Genomic DNA, 27,830 nt, shown 5'->3' with positions numbered 1-27,830 from the left:
ATGCTCAAGAAAATATTATACATGGAGTATGACATTTGTAGCTTATAATCAGGGGCGTAACTAGAACTGTATGGGCCCCATAGCAAAAATCTTTATAGGGCCCCCCCCCCCTTCCTGAGACTGTATGGTGGCGAAAGTCTAATGGTGCGTACACACGGTGAGATGTGCCGTCCAATGCGATTCAAGATCGCATGGCATGGCATGCATGCAATGGCATACAATTTTGACTATATAGTGTAGATCTGCACTATATAGTCAATGCTGCAGCCAAGACTTTCTGCCTGCGATACGGGAGCGGGCACTGGGATCACAAGGGTTAAAACCCTTGCGATCTGCATGTGATGCCGACACAAAGTTGACTATATCATCAACATTGGAAGGCAAATTGTACCGTGTGTACACACTAAAAGATAGAAATTGTCAGGGAAAGAGAGGAAGACAGTGTCAGAGGGCAATAAAGAGAAATGTGTGTGTGTCAGGGTGAGAGAGAGGGAGATCAAGCTGGGAGGACATTACTGAGGCAGGAAAAACAGGTGGGCATTGACAGATTGGGGGGCATGGACAGATAGAGTACCATATTAGAACACAGATATGTACAGACAGGTGAGAAGGGGCCATAGATGGACAGAGCACCATATTGGTGTGTAGATGAATGGACGGACAAGGGGGCATATGTGGACAAAGCAGGGCCAGATTGGTAACTTAAAGTATAGGTGGGATTGTATTTAGGAGAAAGGCAGAGAGAATGCGGGGAGGCTAACACATAGAGAGGTGCAAAGGGGGAGACTTTGGGGAAATGTGTAAAAAGAATAGAGGAGGAAAAGTGAAATCTGTCAGACACAGAGATGGTAGGAAGGTCTGACAGAAGGTTCAGGGGTGGGGTGTCACAGGCATGCGCAGGAGAAAATGGTGTCAGGCTGTCACTTGCAGGGGGTTGCAGGCATGCTCACAAGCCAGAGTGGAGGAAGCAGGCTGTCACTTGTGGGGGGGGGGGATCAGTGGGTACATGCATGTGAGATAAGGGAGGCAGACTGTTGCAGGGAAGGGCTGTGCAGGTACACACACTTACTGGGGGGGGGTACTTTCATCTTAGTGAGGGGGCAGGCTGTCACAGGGGGGGGGGGGGGGTGGCAGGCACATTCAGGTGAGAGGGTGGAAGCAGGTTGACACCTGCTGATGGGTCTATAGGCACGCGCAGGTGGGAGAGGGGGGCTGCTGTCACAGGGATATTCAGGTGAGAAGAAGGCAGCAGGCACAAAACGGCTTTTAAGTTTAAGGCACATATAATCCCCCCTCCAGTTACCTACTATTAGCTGAACTTTATATCGCTGTCTCTCTGACGTCCCTGCGGGAGCTGCCGCCGGGCGCACGCTGTTAGCACAATCTCAGCGTGCGAGCGCCCGGCAAATGGATGGGGCAGCTGCAGCGCCCTCTAGTCTGGCGCTAAACGCAGCCTGTCCTGTCCCAGCACCCGCCTCGCTCATTCATTCCCGGATCTGACAACTCAGCGCTGCACTACTTTTAAAAGAAAAACTATAGGAAAAGGTAGCAGGCAGTGCTGTATCTATAGAGGATGCAGGGGATTGCCTGCTGCATCCTCGGGCCCCCCCAAGCCCTCGGGCCCCATAGCAGCTGCATCCCCTGCACCTTCTATAGTTACGCCACTGCTTATAATGATTAAAAGGTAGCAACAGTATACAAGACAGAGGGGGTTTGCAGGTGCACTATGCACTCATTACTGCTAACATACTGTATATTCCTTTTATAATTCATTTATGAGGTTGTTGTTAGCATTTGGCCAAAGATATGTATCTGTCCACCGCGTTAAGGTCACCTCTTTAGAGCAGTCCCTAGCACTATGGGGTTTAACAAACCAGTCCAGCAAAAACACCCCAGGGCATAACATAAATAAAATATAGCTGTGAAGTGTAATAGAGTGTAAAGTGTACAAGTGTCTCGGAAGGTAGCACCTCTCATTACAAGGTGTGCACGCCCCCCTCTTCCCATATAGTACACACACACACACACACACACACACACACACACACACACACACACACACACACACATATATGTAATAAGAGAAAGAGAGCAGTAAGCTGCTATAAACTTTGCTACTATGGATAACATTACACACATATATATATATATATATATATATATATATATATATATATATATATATATATATATATACATAAACACGGAGAGAGAAAGACCTGTCACTCAGGGCTTAGATAGGCTGCGTTACAGGGTAGCTTGCTCTGTTGCCATATGTCGATCATCTGTGTCAACACACAGACATCCATACACAAATCCACAGGGACAAAGGCACTCGGAGGCTTGAAGCAGGTGAAAAACTGGAGGAATTTTATTCCATAGCCTGTCTATGTTTCGGGGGTCGTGCCCCCGTCGTCAGGACATGAAGGCAAAAGTGTATATATATATCTCCACTCAAAGTAAATGAAGACGAAAGGCGGCACTCTCCAATCAAAATTGAGGTGTATTTAAATCATCAAAACTGTGAAGGAAAGTTAGTGCATACGTCAACAGTTTCGGGCCGTAGCCCCTTCCTCAGGACGACTGACAACATAATCAGAACATACTGTAGGTGAAGTGCAGGTAGATATATATATATATATATATATATATACACACACATATACATACATATACATACAAGTCCTCAATAGTTCAGTTCCAAAATTCCTCCTACTTTGTCATTTTTCGGTCCTATTTCTGAACGATGTTGTACATTAAACTAATCATATATCTCAGTTTCTAAATCATAACTGAACTGCCCTAACAACAATCATTAAAACACTATGGGGGGTATTCATTGCAGGGTCACAACTGTCGGGCTAGCCCGACAGCTGTGACCCCGTCCTGTTCTCGGCCAGCTGAAGTGGAATTTTGTAGGCAGGATTCCTTGTCCCACCTGCCAAGCACCGAGAAGGGGGCGTGGCCACGAGAAGCAGCTGGGAGCTCGACAATTCCCGGCAGAATGTGCCTGACGGCTTGTTAAGTCGGGCACGTTCTGCAGAGATCCCTGTTCAATTCTGTCGGGGAAAAATAGGGGCCCGCCTCCATTTCCCCCATTGGGAATGGCGGCAGGAGTTGAATATCCCCCAACGTATATTAAAAATATATGTATATCTCTGAATGACTTGTGCAGTAAGCATATACCACACATCAACACATTCATACATGGAGGAGAAGCAGTATAAGCAAACATATTGCGCTGATACCACTTCTCCCCCATAATGACTAATGTTACATTTACCTATAGGATTATAAGATTAAGCTCCACAGGGGCAGGGACTGGTGTGAATGACCGAATATTCACTGTAAAGCGCTGCAAAATATGTGTGGGTATATAAATAACTGGTAATAAATAAACCTCCCTTCTCTAACCCAGCTATAGCACTGAGAGTGGGTGGCTGTGAGCCTACTAGGATGACCCACCAGCACCAGCTGAATGCACAGCAGCAGCCCGGTCTCAGGCTCCAAACTCCCACACCACCACTCTTCCAGCCAGCAGTAAGTATTAGACAATATACATCCTGATGCGATCCCATAAGGGGATATTTTACATACTCCAGATTTAAAGTGCTGGGACTACTGCTTTACACAATTAACTCTGAACAATCAACAAATCACAAGCAGCTGGTGTCACTACTGTATGTAGTTGACTCAAACAGTTCTTCCTATCTCCTGCATATTAAATATCACCAGTACATTGAATGTGAAAATCTTTTATATAACCGCACAAGGAGGATATACCCCTAATGAAGTTTGCATAGGACATCTTCCTCATCTTTGCGGCCACCGCTTACGCTACGGAACTTATGTAGAACCATTGTCCCCTCATGGACTCGCTTTGCTTGCCACACTTCGGGAGTGGTGGCTCGCTCCGCTTACCACAACTTTACTAAAGGTAATAGATGGTGGCGTGGAGACAGGAGGGTGGCGCGGACACAGGAGGGTGAGATACTTCCTTGCCGAAAATCTTTATGTAGTGGTTTAGTAGCGGCTAATGTAACTGGCGTAGCAGTGGCCGCAAAGATGAGAATCAAAAACTTGAATCCCTGAAAGGGTAGAACTGTGAACATTCGTACAGAAAGGGACCAGGGGCGATGAAGAGGTGTTAACACATCCAACGAAAAATGAAAAGAAATAGTGAAATAATGAAAGAAATTTGTGCTCATAAAGGTATCTTTTACAACACTAGGGGATTTTCACCACGAGTGGATTTTAGATAGCTGGATGCGTATCTAAAATCCACTTGTGGTGAAAATCCCCTAGTGTTGTAAAAGATACCTTTATGAGCACAAATTTCCAATCTTGAGCGTGAGTACGGGTACGCTATTGAAGAACCCTCTCCCGTTTGTTGTGATAAAGATTATTTCCCAATCATCTAGGTTCTAACCTTTATCACTATTTCTTTTCATTTTTCGTTGGATGTGTTAACACCTCTTCATCGCCCCTGGTCCCTTTCTATACGAATTGCATCCACGTGGGGTTGAGTGGTGACCCCTTTTTTCGGACCGGCAGAAGAAGAGTGACTGCGCCTTGGGACTGATAACTTCTTGTTTGTTTGTATAGAACTGTGAACATTGTCTGTATATACAAGAAACCACTCGATAAGAATTGCATTTTCACATGTACAAGGAATGATGATTTAACAGAAACCTCAAAATAATGGAAGTTTATTTGTGACAGTGTATTGTATTTTAAATATGCATTTTACTCTTGTGAACTAGTTTTTTTAATTGTCCTTTTATTGTATCAAAAAAATTGAGTTTTACAATCACTCTCCACAAGGTGCACTATAGGGAATAGTTTGTATATACCTGTATAAATATCTGGTCATATTGATAGATCAGCACTCTGTTGCGTTTATTCAGTAAGGTGGAAAACTTGAATGCATCTGCATCCTACATATGTTCCATGCCTCTGCTCGTCATCAAGATTAAAATCATGAATCAGGCCCAAAGTACATCCCTTCATGGCAGTGGCCTCTTTCAGCAGGATAATGCACATTGCCACACAGCAAAACTTAAGGAATGGTTTAAAGAATATGAGAAAAAAAATTCAAGGTGTTGACTTTCCCTACAAATTCCCCAGCTCCAATGGTGCCACACAACTAACAGGACCTAAAAGGAACTGCTGTGAATGTCTTGCTTCCAGATACCATAGGACACCACAGGTCTTGTGGAGTTCAGACCTTGATGTGTCAGAGCTTTCTTGGTGGCATGAGGGGGACCTTTACAATATTAGCGTAAAGTCAGCTTAGTGTAGGCAATGTTTGTTACTGTATGAAAAAAAAATCTAAAAAGGTTTCCAGAACTGCTGCTTTTTTAAATAATCACATTCAGTAAATAAAAGCTATATGTGTGGTGCTAGACATATGTGGTCACATATGTCTAGCACCACAGATTCCTTGCCATGTTTATAATAACATTTTGTAGTCATATTTTCACTTGAACTCCGTTTCCAGTTTATGTAACCCAATGTGCGTCAGCCACTTCCCCAGTTATCCACTAACTGCTCTGTCTTTGAGCCTATGAGTGGATGGACCTGGACACAAAAACCCTGTATGTTCAAATTCTGTGGAAGATCTAGTGTGGTAAGAAGCAGAATATTCCGACCTATGTTCTCTGAGGGTCAGTGGAGGACTGGGCACACATGAAGCATTTGCTGCAGCTGGCCAGCTTAACATATTGCAATATGTGGAAATAACATTCCCTGATCTAAAATGCAATCTAAATTTGGAATGTTCTAGATGAATTTAGGGTATATATGATTTATATGTTTAAATAATGTGATCACATACCACTGGTAGATAAAGAATGACATAGATGTAAGCGTATAATACACACGGAACTTAATACTGAATGCATAAGCACATTTCCTGCCTGCTAAATAAGGAACAAAGAAACCACTTGATAAGAATTGCATTTTCACATTGACTTGCTTCTAGTTCTGGCAATCATCACTGGCTCATTAACCAATTGTGTAAAATCTTTCATGCAGATTTTATATTATGCTGATGCAGCAGAGCAGAAAACGCTCTCCAAGTTAGGTGTGAAAAATAAAATAAACACTGAGGGTTTTTCGAGGGTTGTCGAATTGTGGATGAATTAGTGAGACTGCCTGAGACACCTAAATGTGTCAAAACAGAATAAAAAAAAACCCGCTAGCATGAACTATCTAGGTGTTTCCATGACAAGTACTGCACACAATTTAATCACCACATTCTAAATACGACCCACTATCTATTTTTACAACAAAAAAAACAGCAAAAAAAAACCAAAGCTGCCTCAGGAAATCTTCCTTTTACTTATCCTTCTCTTACTGCAACAAGCTCACATTCACCCTTAATTATGATGTCTGAATCTTCTGGCTATTATCTGGCATACCTTCTTTCTGCTGGGAGTCTCCCCCCTATCCACACTATCATACCCAGAGATTGACAAAGTGGTTGAATACACATCCTACTTTTCCTTGGCTACAACTGCTGAGCCATGCACCCCACACCACGTGTCTCTTGTTTGCTCTACATTCTTCAAGACCACTATTTTGGAAACGGATTCAGTATTGAATCCCGGCGGTCGGGATCCCGGCGTTCAGAATCCCGACGCCGGAATCCCGACAGCCGAAATGCCGACAAGGGGGGGACGTGGATCGCCCCCCCTTGCGGGCTCGCTGCGCTCGCCACGCAGCGGGCCCGGTGCCTCGCTACGCTCGGCACACTAATTTATTCTCCCTCCAGGGGTGTCGTGGACACCCCAGGAGGGAGAATGTGTCGGCATTTCGGCGGTCGGGATTCCGGCGTCGGGATTCTGAACGCCGGGATCCCGACCGCCGGGATCCCGACCGCCGGGATTTTAACTGCATCCCTTGGAAACATCCTGTCCCACTCGCTGTCTTGTCAAAAAAAAATTTCAAGACATTACCAATATACACCCTTTCTTAGTCAGAATGCGAAATATTCTATTACACATCTTATGTGCTGATCTTCATTTGCCCTATGCGGGTCGAAGAATGGACCTTACTGTACATCACATATATCACAGCTGTTGCCTTCAGTTTTTACATTGCATAGATAGGATAGATAGATAGCTAGATAGATAGATAGATAATACAATTGTGGGTTGGTGCCCCTAGTATTGATCTTCACAATTAGATCAATTAAACCTGAGGTTAATTAACTCTAGCAAAGAGTTAATTAATCTAAGGCTTAAAATTGATCTAATTATGAAGATCAATACTAGGGGCGCCAATCCACAATTGTATTCTATATTTCCCCATATCCCCAATCCAACAGCGGATCTTGTGAGCTAGGCAGCCCCCACAGAATTACTTTAATTGCCGTGGTGCGACACAAGAGTCTGCTTTCTATATATAAACAATTTTCCTCAAAGCGCCCAAGTTATATCGTAAATTTCCGATAAGAATATAAAGGCTGTCTATCACACACTGTTTCCAGTTGGCATGGATACTAAATAAATACTACACAAAGAAGTGATGGTGCCACAGGATAACTTCTTACACTATAAAACCTTCTTGGGTCATCAACAATAATAAAAAGTCCCAAAAGTTTTGAAAATATTTATTTTCCTAAAAGGTTCTTAAAAGGTGATAAAATTGTCACTTTACAGCCGATGCTTTGTTATGATATTTGTGATACTTGATTACAGAGCTGGATTATTTTCACATAGGAGAAAACCCAATGCGTTTCATCAACATGTGACTTCATCAGGGGTTGTTCTTTAGGACTGTGACATAGTAATCAAGGTCTAATGGACAAATAAGAGGCTAATCAAGCTCCCACACAATTGTCCCTATTTGGCCCTATTAAATGTGCTCTGCTGGGTATCTGTGTCAGATCAATTGTGTGGGAGCTTGATTAGCCCCTCATTTGTCCATTAGACCTTGATTACTATGTCACAGACCACCACCCCACAGCATGAACAGATCGTCAATGTACCTACAGAACATCTGGATGTGACTACTAAAACGATGTTCGAAGAACAATTTTTGTTCAAGTAAAAACATATATATGTTAGCGTATGATGGAGATACGGCCGCTCCCATAGCACATCCAGATGTCTGTAGGTACATTTTACCATCAAAAACAAAATAGTTCCTAGTCAAAATGAGCTTTAACAAGGACAGAAATAAATAGATATCAAAATCAAAGGTATCAGTCTTATATCTCAAAAAAAATTTGAGATATAAGACTGATACCTACAGACATCTGGATGTGCTATGGGAGCGGCCGTATCTCCATCATACGCTAACATATATATGTTTTTTTTTGCATCCCAGACTGGATTACTTTAGTAGTGGTTTGGTTTTTCTGAAATTTAGGGGGCAATTCAGACCTGATCGCACAGCCGCAAATTTGCACGGCCGTTGATTACTAATACACTGCGCCTGCGTACAGTCTGTAGTACACATGTGCAAGGCCCTCCTGCTATGAAAGTCTGTTTTTTTTTTCTTTATGCAAGCGGGTTACAAAGCGATTGATAGGAAGTAGGCATCTTTTGGCGGAAATCAGCAGTTTAGTGGGAGTGCTAAGAAAAACACCGGCATGCCTAGGAAAAAGCTGGGAGTGTCCGGGAAAATGCTGGGCATGCCTGAGCGTTTTATGGATGGGTGTGTGACATCAACTCCAGGCCGGATAGGCCTTTTTCTATCATACTGTCGAGTAAGTCTCTGGCTACTCTGAGCCTGTGATGACTTGTACCCAGTGTAAAAATCAATCGATGGCGAGTCCGTTACGATGGGTTTTGGACATAATCACAAGGCTGCAAATAGATTTGTAGGCGGCATTTCACTCTAGTGGGGCTAGATCAGGTATGAATTATTTCTGTCGTTTTAGAAATCAGGGCAGAATAGAAATCAAAGCCCATGGCTAGTAACTGACAGTGCAGAGTGACAGTTGTCTGTCTCCCACTAGTATATTATTAGCCTGGGCCTTCAGATCAGTCCAGATTTTGCACTGATGAGTGAGCGACGTTGGTTAAACAAGGCTTTGAATTCAGAGACTCTACAGCAGGCATGTCCAACGTTGGCCCTCCAGATGTTTTGAAACTACACATCCCAGCATGCTTTGCCACAGTTTTGCTATTAGAGAATACTAAAACTATTGCAAAGCAGGCTGGGATGTGTAGTTTCAAAACATCTGGAGGGCCAACGTTGGACATGCCTGTGCTAAAGCATAGATGGTGGCCAACATGTAGTCCTCCACGGCCTTGACAATGTTCCGGCTTAAGCAAAAATCAAATTCTGGTCAAATCACACCACCTTGCCAAATTTTGTGGATCTAGGAACAAAACTCTGACCATGCATAAAAAAAGGACGGTACTCTTTACTTAGATGGGCGCCAGCGATTGAAATCGCGGGCGTCGGGGGTAAAAATCACGGTCATCGCGGGTAAATCGGGATGCCCGCGATGACCGCGATCACCGCGATTTTCCCATAGGGAACAATGTTAAAAAGGCTGATTGACCGCGATTTTACTGTTAAATGCCTCAATGGACCCGATTTGGCCATAGGAATCAATGTTAAATGGGCCACAGAGCCCAAATAGGCACAATTAACCCTTAAATGTCCCCCCCAATTTTTAACGCCACCCCACGATCCACGCCAACCCGAAGCGTGGCGAGCGCAGCGAGCCCGCGAGGGGACGCGGATACCTTCACAGGTAGACGCGTCCCCTCGCGGGCTTCACAGGTGTCCGCGTCGCCACGGACACCTGTGAAGCCCGCGAGGGGACGCGTATAACTGTGAAGGTATCCGCTGCGCTCGCCACACTATTCTATTCTCACTCCACGCCCTAGTGGATAGTAGGGCATGAAAAGGTCGGAGGACGCGTACCGCCGCCCCTCGCGGGCTCGCTGCGCTCGCCACGCTTCGGGTTGGCGTGGATCGTGGGGTGGCGTTAAAAATTTGGGGGGACATTTAAGGGTTAATTGTGCTTATTTGGGCTCTGTGGCCCATTTAACATTGATTCCTATGGCCAAATCGGGTCCATTGAGGCATTTAACAGTAAAATCGTGTCCATCGGGCCTTTTAACATTGATTCCTATGGCAAATCGGGAGCATCGCGTCGCGGGCATCGCGGGTACATTTATGGCCGGCCGCGACGCGACCGACACGATTTCCATGTTTAACATGGGTTTCAATGGGAAATCGCGGGCATCGCGTCGGTCGCGTCGCGGCCACACATAAATGTACCCGCGATGCCCGCGACGGGCGCCCAACTAAGTAAAGAGTACCAAAAGGACAGACAGACACACACACACACACACACACACAAACTTTCTGGTTTGTTATATAGAAATAGATACACACACTTTTAAACTTTAGATGTAACTGTTTACATTTCGAGCTATGATTATGGAAGGAATATTGTGCGACGTGAGCCCTGCTATGCACATATATGCCAATTACAGCGGGGCCGACATTTTAAGTTTTCCCAGACATGTAATGCCAGCGGATGCTATGTAACATTCCGAAACAGCATGCGGCACAGATGCTAGATATTCGTAGTGGTTAAGATTGACTATTTATTCCACTAAGGTACATTTTCCTTCTGATCCAGACCTACAGTACGTGTTATGGCCATCATAGCGAACACCAATGAAATTTGTGAATGTGTGCCAACAAAATGAAACAAGGCAACAGTCTAATTTATTCACTGCTTAATAAGAGTAAATCAGATAATTTCTCTTCTGTATCATGAGCCTCTCTGTGCAATGCAGGGAGGTCACTGCAGCAAATCTGAGGATAGGAGGGAGTACAGCACATGTTCTCACCCCGCAGGTTATCAACAGACGGTGAAAGATTTTTAGGCGCAAATAGTTATTTAGGATCCCCCGGTAAAGAGCCACTTATGTAGGAGTGATGTGGAAGAGATTTGGAGTAAACAGTGAAATGTTTGTAGGGCATTTCTTTGGCAAATTTTGTGATGTGTGATGGTAACCAGTGGGCCTGGTTGCATTGATATTACTGAAATGAAAATTATATTACATCCCTTTTTAGAGAAAAAGGGCCAAGCATAGAGTCTTTTAGTGTTCATTCTAGCACCCGCTATCTTTGAAAACCCATGCAGTTCCTCTTCCTTGCCTGGGGTGTCGCTGTCTGCTGTGGTGTTTCTAGCACAGATCTGGTTTGCATATCAGTGCTGATATACAGACCACACGAAGCTAGAAGCACTACAGCAGACAGTGACACACCAGGCAGGGAAGAGGAACTGCACGGGTTTTCAAATATGGTGGGTGCTAGAATGAACTCTATCTTCATGGCAGTAACTAACACAGATTTTGATCCTCTTTAGAGGCAAACAGAAGCAATGTAAAAATAAAAAGGACTGGACAGCGGAAGAAACTATCCCATGCTCACTATTTGTCATACATTGTATTTTATTCAGTGATGATTTATTCTATCAAATATATACTGTAAGAGCCACTAATGTGTTAAATATGTTTAAGCAGCTTTGTATGATAGGAAGATAACATACAGTACATCTGACAAATGCCTCTCTAAATACTGGCTATCCATCCTCCTAACAGCACTGAAACAAATGGAATATAAATTAATATAATTGCAACACATACACAGAACCCTGGAAATCAGCGAAAGCAAATAAAAAAGGTTGGTGGGCGCAGGAAGATCTGATCCTACTACCTGTCACGACGACAGGCAAAACATGTACCACATGCTGTGATGGGAATACGCTGATCACGCTCAGCATATAAAGTCCTCACCTTCTAGTGTTGTTAATTCTACTCTGCAGTGGCTAAGCAACTATCTCCACATAAATGCAATTACTTAGTACAGGCATGGGGCAAGCGCTTGCTCATTAGGTCTCTTCCCATAATGTGCTTTGCCATAGTTAGTCACAGGACTGTTAAAGCTTATTATAATAAATGAACATTTGTGGAAAAAAGAATTACTAGCACCACATTTGTCTTTTAGAGTGTAATTCCTTACAAATACTATATATCTAAAAATGCCTTATAACTTACAGCATGTGCTCTAAAATACGCTTTGTTCAAAAAATAAAAGCTAAATATTTCACATAAAGTAACCAAGCTAAGATTTCTATATTCAGGTCTGTTGTGCATTCACTTAATGGGGGAATTTACTAAGATGGGAGTTCTATTTCACATGGGATGTTGCTATGGGCAACCAATCAGAATTTACTTCTTATTTATTTTGCACCTTCTAGAAGATAACATATGCTGCTTTCAGACCGCATAACTGGCTTTGACCCTGTATTTGAAAACGTTTTCAAAAACGGGTCTGCCAGGAAAAACCCCTTTCACACCGCATCCGGTATATTACAGGGTTGCCGACTTTTTAATGCTCCTCTCCGGGAGAAGCCCGGAGAGGAGACTTTTCTTACCCGATCGGGGGGCGGGGCTTGACGGTGACGTCATTAAGCCCCGCCCCCACGACGGGAAATAGTAGAAATGACTGATATCCATGGAGGGGGCGGGGCTAAAATGACGCGATTGTGCCATTTTAGCTCCGCCCCCTCCTCTGAGACCCGCGGATTGCGGCATTTACATGCCGCGATTCGGGGGGTTCAGGGGGGTCCCCCAGATTCCGGGAGGGTTGCCCACCCTTCCGGGGGACCGGGAGGGGGACCCGATTTTCGGGAGACTCCCGGGAATTCCGGGAGGGTCGGCAACCCTGGTATATTACCGTTTAAGTGCCGTTTTTTTGACTCTGGCAGACCCGTTTTTGGAAACGTTCCAAATACAGGGTCAAAGCCAGTGCAGTCTTCAGCAGCGCCCCCCCCCCCCTAGGGTTAACATCACACCCCCCCCCCCCGCGGGTTAACATTTCCCCCCCTAGAGTTAACATCACACATCACAACCCCCCTCCGTGCAGCCGGTACCTCCTGTTTTAGATCCCGGCAGTACTGTTCTGTATGGACGGATGCGCTTCTAAAAAAAAAATGTGACTTTCGGAAAATGGCTGCCCCATAGGAAAACCAGTTAAAAAAAAACTGTCTTTCGTATGGGGGCAGCCATTTTCCAAAAGTCACTTTTTGTTTTAGAAGCGCATCCGTCCATACAGTACTGCCGGGATCTGCAACGGGAGGTACCGGCTGCATGGAGGGAGGGGGGGTTTCTTAAACATATTGCGGGGGGGGGGGGGGTGTTTCTTAAACACATTGCGGGGCGGGGATGTTAACCCGCGCAGGGGGGGGGGTTCCCAGTGCTATGAATATTTAATGAGCGTTCATTAAATATTCACTGCGCTGAATTTAGGACCCAGCTCATTGGCTGGGTCCTAAATACCGTTTCAGACCCGATTTTGATGCCAAAATACCAGGTCTGAAACGGGTAGGACCCTCCAATTTAACCGTTTTACAAAAATGGCTTTTGTAAAACGGTACAGTGGTTCTGCACCTTTCAGACCGCACAGATTACCGTTTTAAAACGGCAAAATACCAGTTTTTAAGTGCGGTCTGAAAGGGGCAATACAGTATCTGATTGGTTGCCCATAGCAACATCCTATGTGAAATAAACATCCCATCTTAGTAAATTTCCCCCAATGAGTAAAGAAGTGAGCAAACAAAAAACAGAGTGTGCTGTAACCTTCTCCATATTATTCATCTTCATTCTTACCAAGCCCCACTTGCACTGAAACTGTATTTCATAACTTTGGGTGCACTTTTTACTTCGGAAGATAACTTATTATGACAGGGGACAAGCTGTCAATAGTTTTTGATAACAATAACGCCCAAGTGTGTACAACTGCTGATACATTGGCACAACTGACACAAATAGTGTCATGTTGCAGATTCTGAGTTCCTGTTGCAGGCAAAGCTGCTCACGTGGGACGCAGAGTACGATGCAACTGGTAATTTATGCATGCCTAGAAAATGCCACCTGAATGGCCATGACTCGCCTGCATTTACCCCACCACTTTCCGTGACTACCCACAAATGCGGTCATTCACAGTGCGACTAATCACTCAATGCAATCACCATTGCAAGTCACTTGCTACATGTGCACACTGCAGCTGTCATGCAGTAAGAAAACAGACCAATTTGCGTACAATAGCTGCTTTGCAACGAAATTAGGCCCATTATTCTCCCTTTCAACCGTGGGTAAATTATGTGCTGAAAAGGGAGCTCCTGGTCATCATAGTTAGCTTCAAAGACTGAATATAGAGCTAAAAAGAACCCAATACTGCAAATCATGGTCTTTACAGACTATTGAAATCTATGATTTTTCAAGACTTGCTAAAGCCTTTCGATGTGACAAGTTTGTGGAACTTGTTCCTTAAGGAACTCAGGGGTAGATTTATTAAGCTCGGTGAAGTAATACAGTGTCTGGTTTTTATCACCTGCCAATCAGCTCCTACAGTAGGAGCAAGTTTCATCTTGGCTCCTTTGGTCATGGCTAGCTAATACGTATTGCAGCTGAGAACAATAGAATAGCCATGGCTAGCCATGGACAAAGGAGCAAAGATGAAACTTGCTCCTACTGTACCTGTCATTTCTCAAACCAATCCTGTAAATTCAAAGTTAAGAGCGGATTGGCCGGTGATAAAAACCAGACACTTTATCACTTAATAAATCTGCCCCTCAATATTCTGATTTTGTATAGTCCTATAAACAGAAAAAGATATTGCCTTCTTTAGGATACTGGCACATACTGTAAGCAACATTTTTTGAACTTATACAACTTACGTTTGGTCAAAATAAAAAATTCAGGCCTTCAGCTTCATCATCGGTCCCAGGAGTGCATTGCGCGAGTTCCCAGGCATGCCGGTGACGTGACCGGCGTGCCTGGGAACTCACGCATTGCACTCCTGGGACCGATGAAGACGCCGGAGCTTAAGCAGAAGGCCTGCCATGGACGCCGGAGGACTCCATGGACATTGAGGGACCATCGGGGACCCACCAGGGGACAGGTAAGTAGTATGTAATAAAAAAATTATTCCAAAAACCCGGAAAAATCCCTTATTTGGAATGCTCGTGGTCCCGAGCATTTCGGATAAGGTATACTCACCCTGTACATACAAATATATCTTTAACCCTTTGCAGTTAAAAAAAATGTTTGCAATTGAAACAGTCTGGTTTAAATAAATTGTATAAAAATGTTAATTCAAAAATGGTCTACATTGAATGTTAAACAATGTTAATGTTCTTATTTTAAATGGGCTCACCATTGGATCATCAATTAGCACTAGGGCTGTTTAGCCTGACTAGACGTTGGACCTGAAAGGGTTCAACTGTTTCTCTATAACTTACAATACATAGAAACACAGAACCATTCTCTGCAAATCCAAGTCACAAGGTCTTGATAACAGATGAAGTATATCTGATATCGGGGCTGATTCTGATTTGGAAGTAAATAAAATGAAGAAAAAAAATATGTAGGTAACTACAGGTTGAGTATCCCTTATCCGAATATCTGTTCTCTGAATTATTTCGAAAACCGTACATTCCAGAAAGTGAATGATTGCTTGCCATTCAAATTTAGTATCTGAGATAGTACACAAATTTGTTACATGTTTTGAAACCTTGTTTTTAAACAAATAAAAGGTACTTGTGTAGTTTCACGGCGCCTAATATATCGGATGTGATATCAGCCGATATATCAGATGCAATATCGGCCGATATATCAATGCGATCCAAAGCGATTTTTGAGCTGTTCCTAACTCCACTATCCACTACGCATTTAGTTCATTTTATATAATGTGGCGAGCGCAGTAATCCGCGTCTGCTCGCCACGATTCGGGCTCGGTGGCTCGCTGTGCTCGCTACACTACATAAAATCAACTCCATGCGTGGTGGATAGTGTGGTTATTAACAGGTCAAAAATCACTTTGGATCGCATTGATATATCGGCCGATATTGCATCCGATATATTGGTCGCCGTTAAACTACACAAGTACCCAAATAAAATATAATTCTATGTTTTTCATGTGTTTATACAGCATAAATGCAAGATACTGCAAAATACATCATTGACATATTAAAATATTCAGAAATACAGAATAATCCGTTGTCCAAAATTCTCCTGGTCCCGAGCATTTTGTATAAGGGATACTCAACCTGTACCCCTGGGCAAAACCATGTTGCACTGCAAATGGGGCAGTTTTAAAGTACACAGAGAGATTTAGATTTGGGTGGGGTTTTTCACAACTGAAATCTTAATTGCAATGTAAAAATAAATCTTAACATTTGTGGTCTACATGCAAAAAGCAGCCAGTATTTACCCTGCACAGACAAATTATATATATATATATATATATATGTATATATATATATATATATATATATATATATATATATATATATATATATATATATATATATATATATATATATATATATATATATATATATACATACACACACACACACACACACACACACATACCTTGCAGTATGGCTTGATTAAGTTATAATTCTTTAACATCCAACCTCTCGCAGTACCTAGATACCTTTTTACAGCCATATGTTCAGAAACAAAAATCATTCATAAGGGACACCACACATATTTTAGACAAACTCAGGAACACACAATGGGACCAAGACCTCTGGTTGGTCACTTCAGATATAACTTCATTATATTCAGTAATAAAACATGACCAAGGTTTAGAAAGTATCAATTATCATCTCACACAGGATCAGGAATTAGCACCAGAACAGATAGATTTCATTCTAAACAGTATAGACTTCATTTTGAAGCACAATTACGTCTGGTACGAGAACAAGTTTTTCCTGCAGACGACTGGGACAGCAACGGGCACGAGATTCGCCCCCAGCTACGCAAACCTCCTCATGAGTTGGTGGGAAGACCACCATATAAGGAGGGGGGGGTGGTGGCTGGAGGAGAATCTCGTGCTCTGGACAAGGTACATAGATGATGTGCTCTTCATCTGGAGAGGGGATGAGCAGTCACTAAAAGAGTTCATATCACACATAAACAACAATAAGAACAACCTCATTTTTACAACCATCTACAGCAAAAAGGAAGTGAATTTCCTTGACTTACATATATACACAGAAGATTCCATGGTCCACACCAAAACATATTAAAAAAACTGTAGATGTAAACAGTTACATCCTAACGACCAGCTGGCACCACCTGAACTTGTTAAACTCAGTCCCCAATAGCCAATTCATGAGAATTACGAGGAATTGTTCCAAAATGACAGACTATATTGAACAAGGGAACGAGTTAGCAAATCAATTCAAAGAAAAAAAGTATAGAGAAATCAAAATCAAGGAGGCCAAACTGACAGAGAGGATCTATTAAAATACAAAAACAAGGAAATAGACACAGATACAATACCCAACAAAGTATTATTCATTACACAGTACTCAAAACAATTATGTCAGCTAAGAAAAATTATAACAATATACTGGCCATTACTTTTAGAAGACGAGATCCTGGCTTATCACATCCCACCTGTACCAAAATTGATATTCAACCTATCTAGACATTTCAAACTCCACCATGAAAGTAACCCAGAATCATTGGAATTTGTAGGGATAGAACTAGTACATCCAAATTGGAGGGGAGGAAACTTTACACACAAGATTAACACGACTGAATTAAAATGGATGTACAGGTTAAAAATATTTTTCACCCAGGGGACTCAACCGGGATAATGAGGTTAAATCTGTCATTGGTAAGAAACAGTAAAAACAAACAATAAATAAAACTTTAAAGGAGATTGCACCACTGCACACATGGACCACTAAGGTTAGTGTAGAATGAGAAGGTTGCACCACTGACACCAATGTACCACCAAGGATAGTGTAAAAAAAATAAATTAAAAAAAATCCATGCATGACACCCAAAGTGTCAGAAAACCTGACAAAAGTTAAACATTAAAGAGACCAGACTAACAAGACAAATATATACTCGCTACAACTGTAGCCCCAGAACAGATACTTTGAAATCAGGAGAATTACACAAATCAACAGATCTAAAACAGTGTTGCCAAAGCTCAAACACATCTATAACCATGAAATAGCAATAGTCTTCTATTTTTTTCATAGAGGCAAAGAGATATACTAACCCATGATGTTTTAGCAGGAAAAGGAGAACAACAGGGTTAACTAGCTAAAATACTAATATAAACATCCCAGACAATTAAGAGTTTCCTGCAAAGGGTTAACAAAAGAGACATACTTCATATGCTGCAAGATTAATACACTAGAAGATGATTAACAAAATGACAATGGGCACAAAGCAACCATACACACACACTGAAGTCCGTGGTAACAATTAAGAACTTCAACTCAATTAAACAGCTGCACTGTAGACGGATGTTCAATAAATGAATAATAAGCACAAATGCACAAGACGTACTTGAATACCCAACATCATCTAAAGACCCCATCAGAACTAATTAACTACACTGGAGGGCGTTGAGACAGACAATTGACAGAAATTATATGTTAGTTGGGCGCCCACTATAGTAAGTACACTCATACCCCCACTATCTATGTCGGCATGGAGTTGATGTGATATAGTGTGGCGAGCCCGAAGCGTGGCAAACCCTGCGAGGGGACGCATAAAACTAAGCAAATAGCTTAGTGGGTGCCCAACTAACATAAATACCCAATTGACTGACAAGGACTACTAATCAGTTCATCAAGAGCGCAAAGACTGACACATAAATGGACCAACCAGAGACAAGCGCAGGGACCAACCAGGAGATTTAAACAAGCTTATGCTCCCCAAGCACACACCTCCATGAAGAAGGCATTAAGCTGAAATGCGTTGGAGACATACAAACACGTGATCGGGCAAAGAACTCACCCACACCAGACAGCCCGGAAGAACTACTACTACATACAGTGGACAGGAGTAAGACCGGCGGCAGAGAAAGGGTAAGTAGAAGGCAGGAGGAGATGAGCGAGGCAGGCGGAATCCCGGTGTGAGCAAACGAGGCGGTGTCTACGGCGACGGTGCTGCCCAAAACATCGATCTCTACCTCAAGTCCCTGTAGCTTTCGAGTAGCAGCAGCGGTTGGCACCCCCACTACACGCAGACCACGGGAGAGACACCGGTCCCCTCTCCTCCGAAAACCTGCACTGAATAGTTTAAAATATATATTGCTAGCAATATATTGCTGAGCAATATATCTCCCCCGTGTGTACAGGGCTTAAGACTGCAGAAATACTTAAGGCCCATCCACACTAGGCGATTTTGAGCTCAACATCTCCTAGTGTGTATGTGCGCGCATGAGCACCGTTGTGCTCTCCCATATCATTGCCGTCCATCCTGCTGTATTACAAAATGAGTGAACCACTTTCCATAGTCCCTGGGCCAGGTAAAAAAAAAAAAAAAATGATAATAAAATATATATATTTTTTTTAAATCACTCATGGTGATGTACTAAGGCAGTGGTTCCCAAACTGTGTGCCGTGGCACCCTTGGGTGCCTTGCAGGGGTGCCCTGGATTGGTGGACCATGATCAAATTTAAGTTGTTTATGGCCAAAGTAATAGCCAAATTGTGGACAAACAGAGGTGAATCCTAATAATTACCACATAACTGACCCTAAGGGTGAGCTATAAACACAATTTATTAACATAATATTTTTTCAGACTTTCTTATTCTTATAGTCTAGGAGTGCCATGAAAAACTTTCTGATACTCTGGGGTGCCGTGATTCCACAAAGTTTGGGAACCCCTGCACTAAGCTATTTATAGGACAGCAATTTTCATCACCTCGTTCATGGACAAAAACACCCAGTGTGTATGCACCTTATGTCATTGCTACTTGCTCTGTGAAACAGAGCAAAAAAAAAAAAAAAAATAGTATTACACAGACAGATGTATTTGCAAATATGTAGATTTGGTTATATTTTATTAAAAGTAGTTATTCAAAATATGGCAAAATGTTACAGGACCAATATTTTGGATAAACATGGTGGTTAGAAGGTCTGTTACTATAACTGATTGACGTTTTTAGTTTAGTAAGGCAAGAGATTTTTCTTTGATTTTTTTATTTATTTAGTAGTAAGATGATGTGATGAATGTATCATCTTTCTTTGTTCAAAACTGTTCATTGTTCTCAACTTGTATAAAAAAAAGAAAATAACAGTACAAAACACCACAGCAGACAGCGACACCCCAGGCAGGGAAGAGGAACTGCATGGGTTTTCAAAGATAGCAGGTGTTAGAATGAACACTAGTGATAGACAATTGGCAGTAGATACATTGTTGTACCAAAGTAGGTATCCAAAACAGTTGTACAAACTGATACAGTACAATAAAGAGGGCAAGTATTATACAGCTTTCACACTGCCAAAACATTTCAAAAACCGGTATTTTCAAACTGTATTTAAAACGGGTCTGAGCCTTCACATTGCAGTAGATTACCTGAGGTGAAGTACCATTCACATCAGTCAACCCGTTTAATCCCCTGATCAGTGAGATTATAGATATAGTAAACATTATAGAGAGATGAAAGTCATGGATGAAAAGTTGCCAGGGTATAATTAAACTTTTCCTAAATGACAATAATCCATCTGGATACAGTGGCAAGTATTCAATGCCGCAGCGAGCGGCCGGCGAGGTTTAAAAGCGAGGATTGAGGATTGTTTAGTTTAAAAGCGAGGATTGCTGAAAACCAGCGATCCTCGCTGTTTAACCCTCGCGCCGGCCGCTCGCTCTATTCAACGTTGTGGGGAAATCCTCGCCGTCACAGTGACGGCGAGAATTCCCCAAAACAGCGAGACCCGCGGCTGCTGCAGAAAACTCGCAGTTTTTAGACGCGGGTCTCGCTGCTTCTGGAGCCGCATCCGCCAATTCCCCCTCGCTCAAAAAACGGAGCGAGGGGGAATTGGTGGATGCGGAGGCTGTGTTGAATGCTGTCAGGTTTAGTGGTGACAGCGAGCAGGAAGCCCTGCTCGCTGTCACCACTCGCAAACAGCATTGAATACCTTGTCAGAGAGGCAAACCAACAGAATTAGGCATTAACCCTATAGATTGTAAGCTTGCGAGCAGGGCCCTCCTACCTCCATGTCCGTTTGTATCTACCCAATTTTTTAAATCACTGTTGTTTCCAATTGTAAAGCGCAACAGAATATGCTGCGCTATATAATAAACTCTAAATAAATAAATAAAATAAAGCCCTCACCTTGTCTAGGAATGCCTGTCCGATACCCCTGGATCAATCAAAAACATTTGGATATGTGCACCATTCCCTAAGAATAGCAAATATAATTTCTGGATGGTTAAAAAAGCATTGTGCCAAATAGGGAGGCCCAGAACATCCCTGTCATCATTAAGCCCAGGTACATGGCCAAAAAAGGGAAATAGGAAGGGAATGTGCAACTTCAGTAAGTAAATTAGTCAGGGCAGGGTTCCTGACATTCTAGGTATATTAATGACGGTAAAGGTAGAACAATTACCATGTGTAGCCAAGCAAGACCAAATCAGAGGAGTAGGGAAACAATGACCTAAAGAGAAGACTGAGCAGAAGCTGGCAGTATAAATAGCACACTATCACTATCATTTGGGACCCTTCTGAGTCCAGACATAATACAATTTTTAAAAGGAACTCAGATATCAACCAGTTTTTTAGACAATTGAGATATGAAAAGATGTCTGTTGTGGTATGTCACCAAAATTGGCAACAAAGGATTTATTCTGGGAAGGTGAATTGTGAAACTTTATGAATTCACAGCTACTATTCAGTACCAGAACTAAAGGTAATATATAACATGTAATATGTGCATATCACCACTAGATGGCAAGCTTGCATAGATTTCCACATAGCAACTTCATTAAACAGCTGTAAAATACAGACAGATCAAAATGTGCAGAATACAAACTGGCTTTCTCAATGGAAGTAGAATACATCGGTAAAGAACAAAACAACCTGGTACTGTAGTTTCAGTAAGAGACAAGTCAGTGCCCAATAAATTGTAGTAAATAAAAAGTTAGTGTCCTAGGACAAATTACAGGTGCAGGAGGACAAAGTCACCACAAATAGATACTGTATTATAGAGCAACAACATTCAGGGTGTGCAAAAGAATTATAAAGGAAGAAGCGTACATTAAATGTTGCTTTTGGTGGAAGAAGTGAACAATAAAGTGACTGAGTGCTAAAGTGCGCAAATAAACTCTGAAGCAGCAGGTAACAATCAAGAAGTGTTATTCTAATACCACCTCAAAAGACAAGTCAGAATACGTGGGTAATGAAAGTCACACCGGTCACACCTGTCGATAAACTGTCAAGCCGGGGGAAAGCAGGCCAGGATTCCAACTGTCAGAACGTTCCTACAGTCGGAATCCAGGATTGAATACCCCCCCTATACTATAATATTGTTGGAATATTAGTAAAAACCGTACTTTTATGATACAGGTCATATTGACCCAAACAGTGCATGAGTATAGTAGACCCGAGTAGAACAGACGGGTTAAAGAAGGATGAAGATTGTAGGGAAGTTGGAAGAGCCCTATCCGATGTTCTGCCCACCGGAAGTCAAAAGTCAATAGCAATGCAAATCGCTTCCAAGCCAAAGGCTTGTTTCATAATAAGCTGGCCATGCACATTGAGAATGTTATCTGTATGAACCAAAATCTAAAGATAAAACATGTGGGCCTGGAAAAGTGTGCAAAGCAGAGAATATCACTATCAAACTAATGAAATCATTATTGGATATGCTGAGAATGACTGCTAGTGACGAGTATTTGTGCGCATCTACTGACTTTACCAGTGATGGATAACCTTGACACTCCAGCTGTTGTTGAACTACACATCCCAGCATGCACTGCATTAGATTTAGCATGGCCAAATAGTAAAACTATAGCAGGGCATGCTGGGATGTGTAGTTCAACAACAGTTGGAGTGTCAATGTTAGCCATCACTGGACTATACTATCATACCTAGTAGTTTGTCAGCTGTTTGAGGGGTAGAAGTATGAAGCAATAATAAGGGAGCAGAGTGATAAAGTGCCTGGTACTTTATCACCAACCAACCAATCAGCTGTAAACTCTGCCTTTTCAAACCCAGCCTGTAACTTAACAGTCAGGAGCTGATTGGCCATTGATAAAGTACCAGGCACTTTATAATTTCTCCCCCCTTATCACTTCTTACATCTACCCCTGAGTGTCAAATGGCTACATCTTATTCCCAGACACTACCCATGTAAGTGGAAAATCTGCAGTGTCCCTGTCCATGACATTACAAATGATCGTATTGAACACTATTGATCTAAAATACTGTGTAGCTGACAGTTTACTCCTCCCAGTTAGAACAGAATAATTTTTATAGTGGATTCATAAACAAATATTGTCTCTATTTCCTGAGAAAATAAAAAGGCATTGCTCCCTGGTGAAAGTGATTTACACAGCAGTAATAAAAAACTAGACTTCACACAGCATGAAAAATGGAGCTCTCTATGGTGATCAACAAGTTACTATAGAAAACACAATTGTAGTTCTGCAATCGGGGCTGTGGAGTCAGTACACCAAACCTTCCAATCACACTCCTCTATATTACCACTTTCCGACACAAATGTATATTTTATAGGCATTCTATCTAAAATAACATTTGAGTCTACGGGGGATATTCAATCGCCGTCGAGCATCTCCCGTGGGGGAGATGCTCGACGGGCCCTATTCAATGCTGTCTTCCCCGACAGCATTGAACAGGGTTTCCTGGCAGAACGAGCCCGACATCTCTAGCTGTCGGGCTCGTTCTGCCGAGAACAGCCGGGAAGTGACGAGCTGCCAGCTGCATTTCGTCACTTCCCGGCCGCAACTCGCGGCCACGCCCCCTTCTCGTCCCGCTGCAGGCGGGACATTGAATCCCGCCTGCTTTTTCTCGGTCGAGCTGACCGAGAACAGGACTGGGTCACGGCAGGCGAGCAAGCTCGTCTGCCGTGACCCGAAGATTGAATACCCCCCTAAAGGTGTGTACACACGTACAGATTTTTCTGTCTGATCTATCTGGTGAAAAAAAAAAACTGAAAATGTATGGGAGCATATGACAATCAAATTTCCACCCAAATGCAGGAAAACAGAAAAAATTGTATCAGAACGATTAAACAATTTGTCTGACTGATCACTGTCTGTTTTCAAGTGTTTGGGAACAAATTTTTGATTGTCAGTTGCTCCCATACATTTCCAGGTTTTTGTTCACACCAGATAGATCAGACAGAAAATCTGTACGTGTGTACACACCTTTAGTATAATTAAATATGTGCAATATATGATTTTATTAGGATTCAAATAGTAGCTTAGGTAATAAGATAGTGGAAGAATAAATGTTAGCAGGATGGGTTATTTATATTGCAATGTGTGGTTACCAGTAGCAAGCAAGGAGTAATAACAGTATAATGGCTTTATATCAAGTATAGTCGCAGCTCTATGGCTATAGACAAGATGGTGTGCTTTGCTTGTGTGAAATTCAAGAATAATTTTCAAGAAATTTAATAATGAAGATCAACCAAGTGTATCACTGCAATATAACGAGAACTGGAGCAACATAATCTAGGACTTTGTTCCCCATATAAAACCCAGAAAGTAAATGTAAACTTACCTAGCTCATTCAGACTCTGGGCAGCTTTAGTGATCTCTCTACTACCACCCTGCAGCTGACCTTGCAGTCTTTTACTCAGATACAAGATGCGAATAATTCTCCGAAGCAAATCACAAGCAGACTGCAACAAAAGGGGAGGAGATGCAATGCTTACATATTGTAACATTATACAGTATTTCAGGCTATCCTGTAAAATCAGACTTTTTATTTTCATTTTTTTCCAGAGAGTAGTGGAAACAAGGGATAGTAATGACACAATCCACTGCTTATACATTCCAAGACAAATGCCACCTCTGACCATTGTCAACTTATGTATAGTTTTTTCACATACTGTAGCATCACTGCCACCCTAAATAAATAAATACATGCCCAATACTTTTTATTTATTTCTTAGCGACAGAAAGGTTGTTTGGTAGTGTTCATTCTAGCATTGGTGTGTGTGTGTGTGTGGGGGGGGGGTCTCTCTCTGCTGTGGTGCTTCTAGCACAATGTGGTCTGTATTTCAGCATTGTTATGTAGACCAGACCTGTGCTAGAAAGGGCCGTTTGTACACATGGGCTTGATGGGCCCACTGCCCAGCCCGTAGCTTGAGTTGAGTCACCGGCAGAGGGTGCAGTGGGGCTGCTTGCAGGTCGTGTGGGCCACAGCCACCACTCCTAGCTGCGACTCCACTGGTGGTGTGGTCTCACAGTACAATTGGGCGCCAGCAGCCCCCTCTCCTCCCTCCTCCGCTGTGCTGATGCTGACTGTCCATGGTGACCCCTCCAAAATTGGGCACTGCCTTGGAGGAGAAAGACACTACAACAGTGCAGCAAATTCTGCGCTGGCACGCTTTTAGTAGGGAACTCCTGGGCAAGGAGCATGCAACCCCCACATTGGCAACAAGCATGGAACTTCCCCCTGGCGACGAGCATGTAACCCCCCCCCCCCCCATGGTAACAAGCATGTAAACCCCCCCTCCCCCCCAGCAAGGAGTATGTAACTTCCCCTGGCATTGAACATGTAACTCCCCCTGGCAACAAGTATAAAACCAATGACAATGAGCAAGTAACTCCAGCAACAAGCAATAAATCACCAACAAGCATGTAACCCCTGGCACCAAGTATGTAGGTAAAAATATTTCTGCAATTAATGTATGGGGTAAAAGCCTTAATATGGGACATCATTTTGAAAGGTAATTTTTGTACGTGGGTCATAAAATGGTGTCAGTGGCATAACTGTATGTGGCATAATGTGTAATGAGCATTAAGGTTTGTGTGGCGTAATGGGCATTAAGATTTGTGTGGCATAATGTGTAATGGGCAGACTTGGCTTGCGCCCATGGGAACGCCCAGTGTTTCATAGGCGTTCCCATTAAAATGCTAGGCATTACCATGGGAATGTAGGTGTGCCGAGGTGTTCCAGTGGCGGGCAGCTGACGTCACATGATGTCAGCTGCTCGCCCTGTCTTTTGCCAGAAGCCCACAAATATGTCAGTCTCCACTGACTTATATTTGCGAGCCTTGGAAAAATCAATCGATGGTCGGCATCAATCAAATTATTTCTCCAGTAGCGGGCACATGTGAGGGGATGGTTGTGAGGGGATGGTTGTGAGGGTATACGGCAGCGGGGGGCGGCGTTTTGGTGGGGTGTGCCCTCCGGGACTCGGTAAGCTGCAAGGGCCTTGCATTAAGTTTGTATGGCATAATATGCAGTGGCCATTATGATTTGCATGGCATATTGTGTAAGGGGCATTAAGGTATATGGCATAATGTGCTGTGCTGCATAATGTACAAGGGGCATTAAGGAAAAATAGCCTAAGTGGGGAGAGGGCAAACATACCCCTGCTCCAGGCAAAACGTCACCGCGCTACTCCTCTGGTCACAGTCATGTGTCATAGCCCGCCAGGACAGCGGGAGCGGAAGAGCGGCGGTAGGCCCCCTGTGTGTCTCTCTGCTGGGCAAGTCAAGCAGCAGAAGCCAAGGGAACACAGCCCGCCCCCCTGTGTTTGGTCTCCTGCACACTTACTGTCACTGTGCAGCTCTCCTGCTCCCAGCTGTTACATCAGTGTAGCGCCAGGTATCAAACTCTCTCCCTAAACATTTATACTATAATAACATACATTGTATATGATATAAAACTGTAATGCCAAGTTACAGAGAGATATAAATTATATTTATAGTCTGAAACTAATGGTTGCCACTACAGTTTCCAGCTCTTGGCTCCTGAAGTCATCAGGGACGATTTCAAGATGCTTGTTTAAGACTTTAGGAGGAGAGTAACATAGTTGAGAAACAGAGTGACATAGTAGAAATAGGTGCAGTGAGGTGGTGGGCTGACATTGGGGGTTAGAGTAACTGTAACATCAAGTCTTGTTATATTGTCCAAACATTTATATGGATTAATATCTGCAGTACATCATGTTTTTTAATGTTTAAACACTAATTTTGGTACTTGTATATTTTCACGGCTCCCATCGCATGCCATATGTAGTGGCATGCGATGGCATGCGATGCGATGCAATGCAATTTTTGCGGGGTTTTTATGCATTTGTGAGAAAAATCGCATGCCATGCGATGCCACGCGATGCGATGGCATGCGATTTTAATCACAAATGCATCCAAATGCATTTAAATTAGTAGCAAACCTGTGAAATGCCCCCAAATGTAATTTTTCACTGTACCACCCCCACTATCAACGCCAACCCGAAGCGTGGCGAGTGCAGCGAGCCGGCGAGGGGCGGCGGTACGCGTCCTACGACCTTTTCATACCCCCACTATCCACGTCGGCGTGGAGTTGAGAATAGAAAGTGTGGCGAGCGCAGCGAGCCCGAAGCATGACGAGCACAGCGAGGGGACGCGGATACCTTCACAGGTATCACAGGTATCTCGCCACGCTTCGGGCTCGGTGTCTCGCTTCGCTCGCCACACTTTCTACTCTCAACTCCACGCCGACGTGGATAGTGGGGGTATGAAAAGGTTGTAGGACGCGTACCGCCGCCCCTCGCTGCGCTCACCACGCTTCGGGTTGGCGTTGATAGTGGGGGTGGTACAGTGTGAAAAATGAATTTGGGGTGCATTTTACATGATTTTAACACATGTCCATGATTTTTGTGAAAAATGGCATCGCATCGCATCACATCGCATGGAATGGCTTGCGATGCAATGCGATTTTTCCCTGTACGATGGCCATCGTGGGAGCCGTGATACTACACAAGTACCCTGATTTTTACTGCAGGTACCTAATTGTTTTGATGATGTACATTTTTGTGCACTGCTTTGGCCTGGGAACC

General features: G+C 43.1%; 1 protein-coding gene across 2 annotated transcripts in view; it reads right to left on the bottom strand.

Moving 5' to 3' along the window:
* Window positions 1-27,830, bottom strand: part of COG5 (component of oligomeric golgi complex 5) — a 334,884-nt gene that overhangs the window by 297,080 nt on the left and 9,974 nt on the right. For both annotated transcript variants that reach the window (XM_083182966.1, XM_083182965.1), the window contains exon 6: window positions 24,560-24,680. In XM_083182966.1, coding sequence (XP_083039092.1) covers window positions 24,560-24,680 — 121 coding nt within the window. The remainder of the gene's footprint in view (window positions 1-24,559; window positions 24,681-27,830) is intronic.

Source organism: Crinia signifera, chromosome 4 (assembly GCF_055691185.1).
Source record: "Crinia signifera chromosome 4, ASM5569118v1, whole genome shotgun sequence".
In the NCBI taxonomy this organism is placed as follows: Eukaryota; Metazoa; Chordata; class Amphibia; order Anura; family Myobatrachidae; genus Crinia; species Crinia signifera.
The sequence above is the reverse complement of the archived record's forward strand: the minus strand, read 5'-3'. Positions and strand labels throughout refer to the sequence as shown.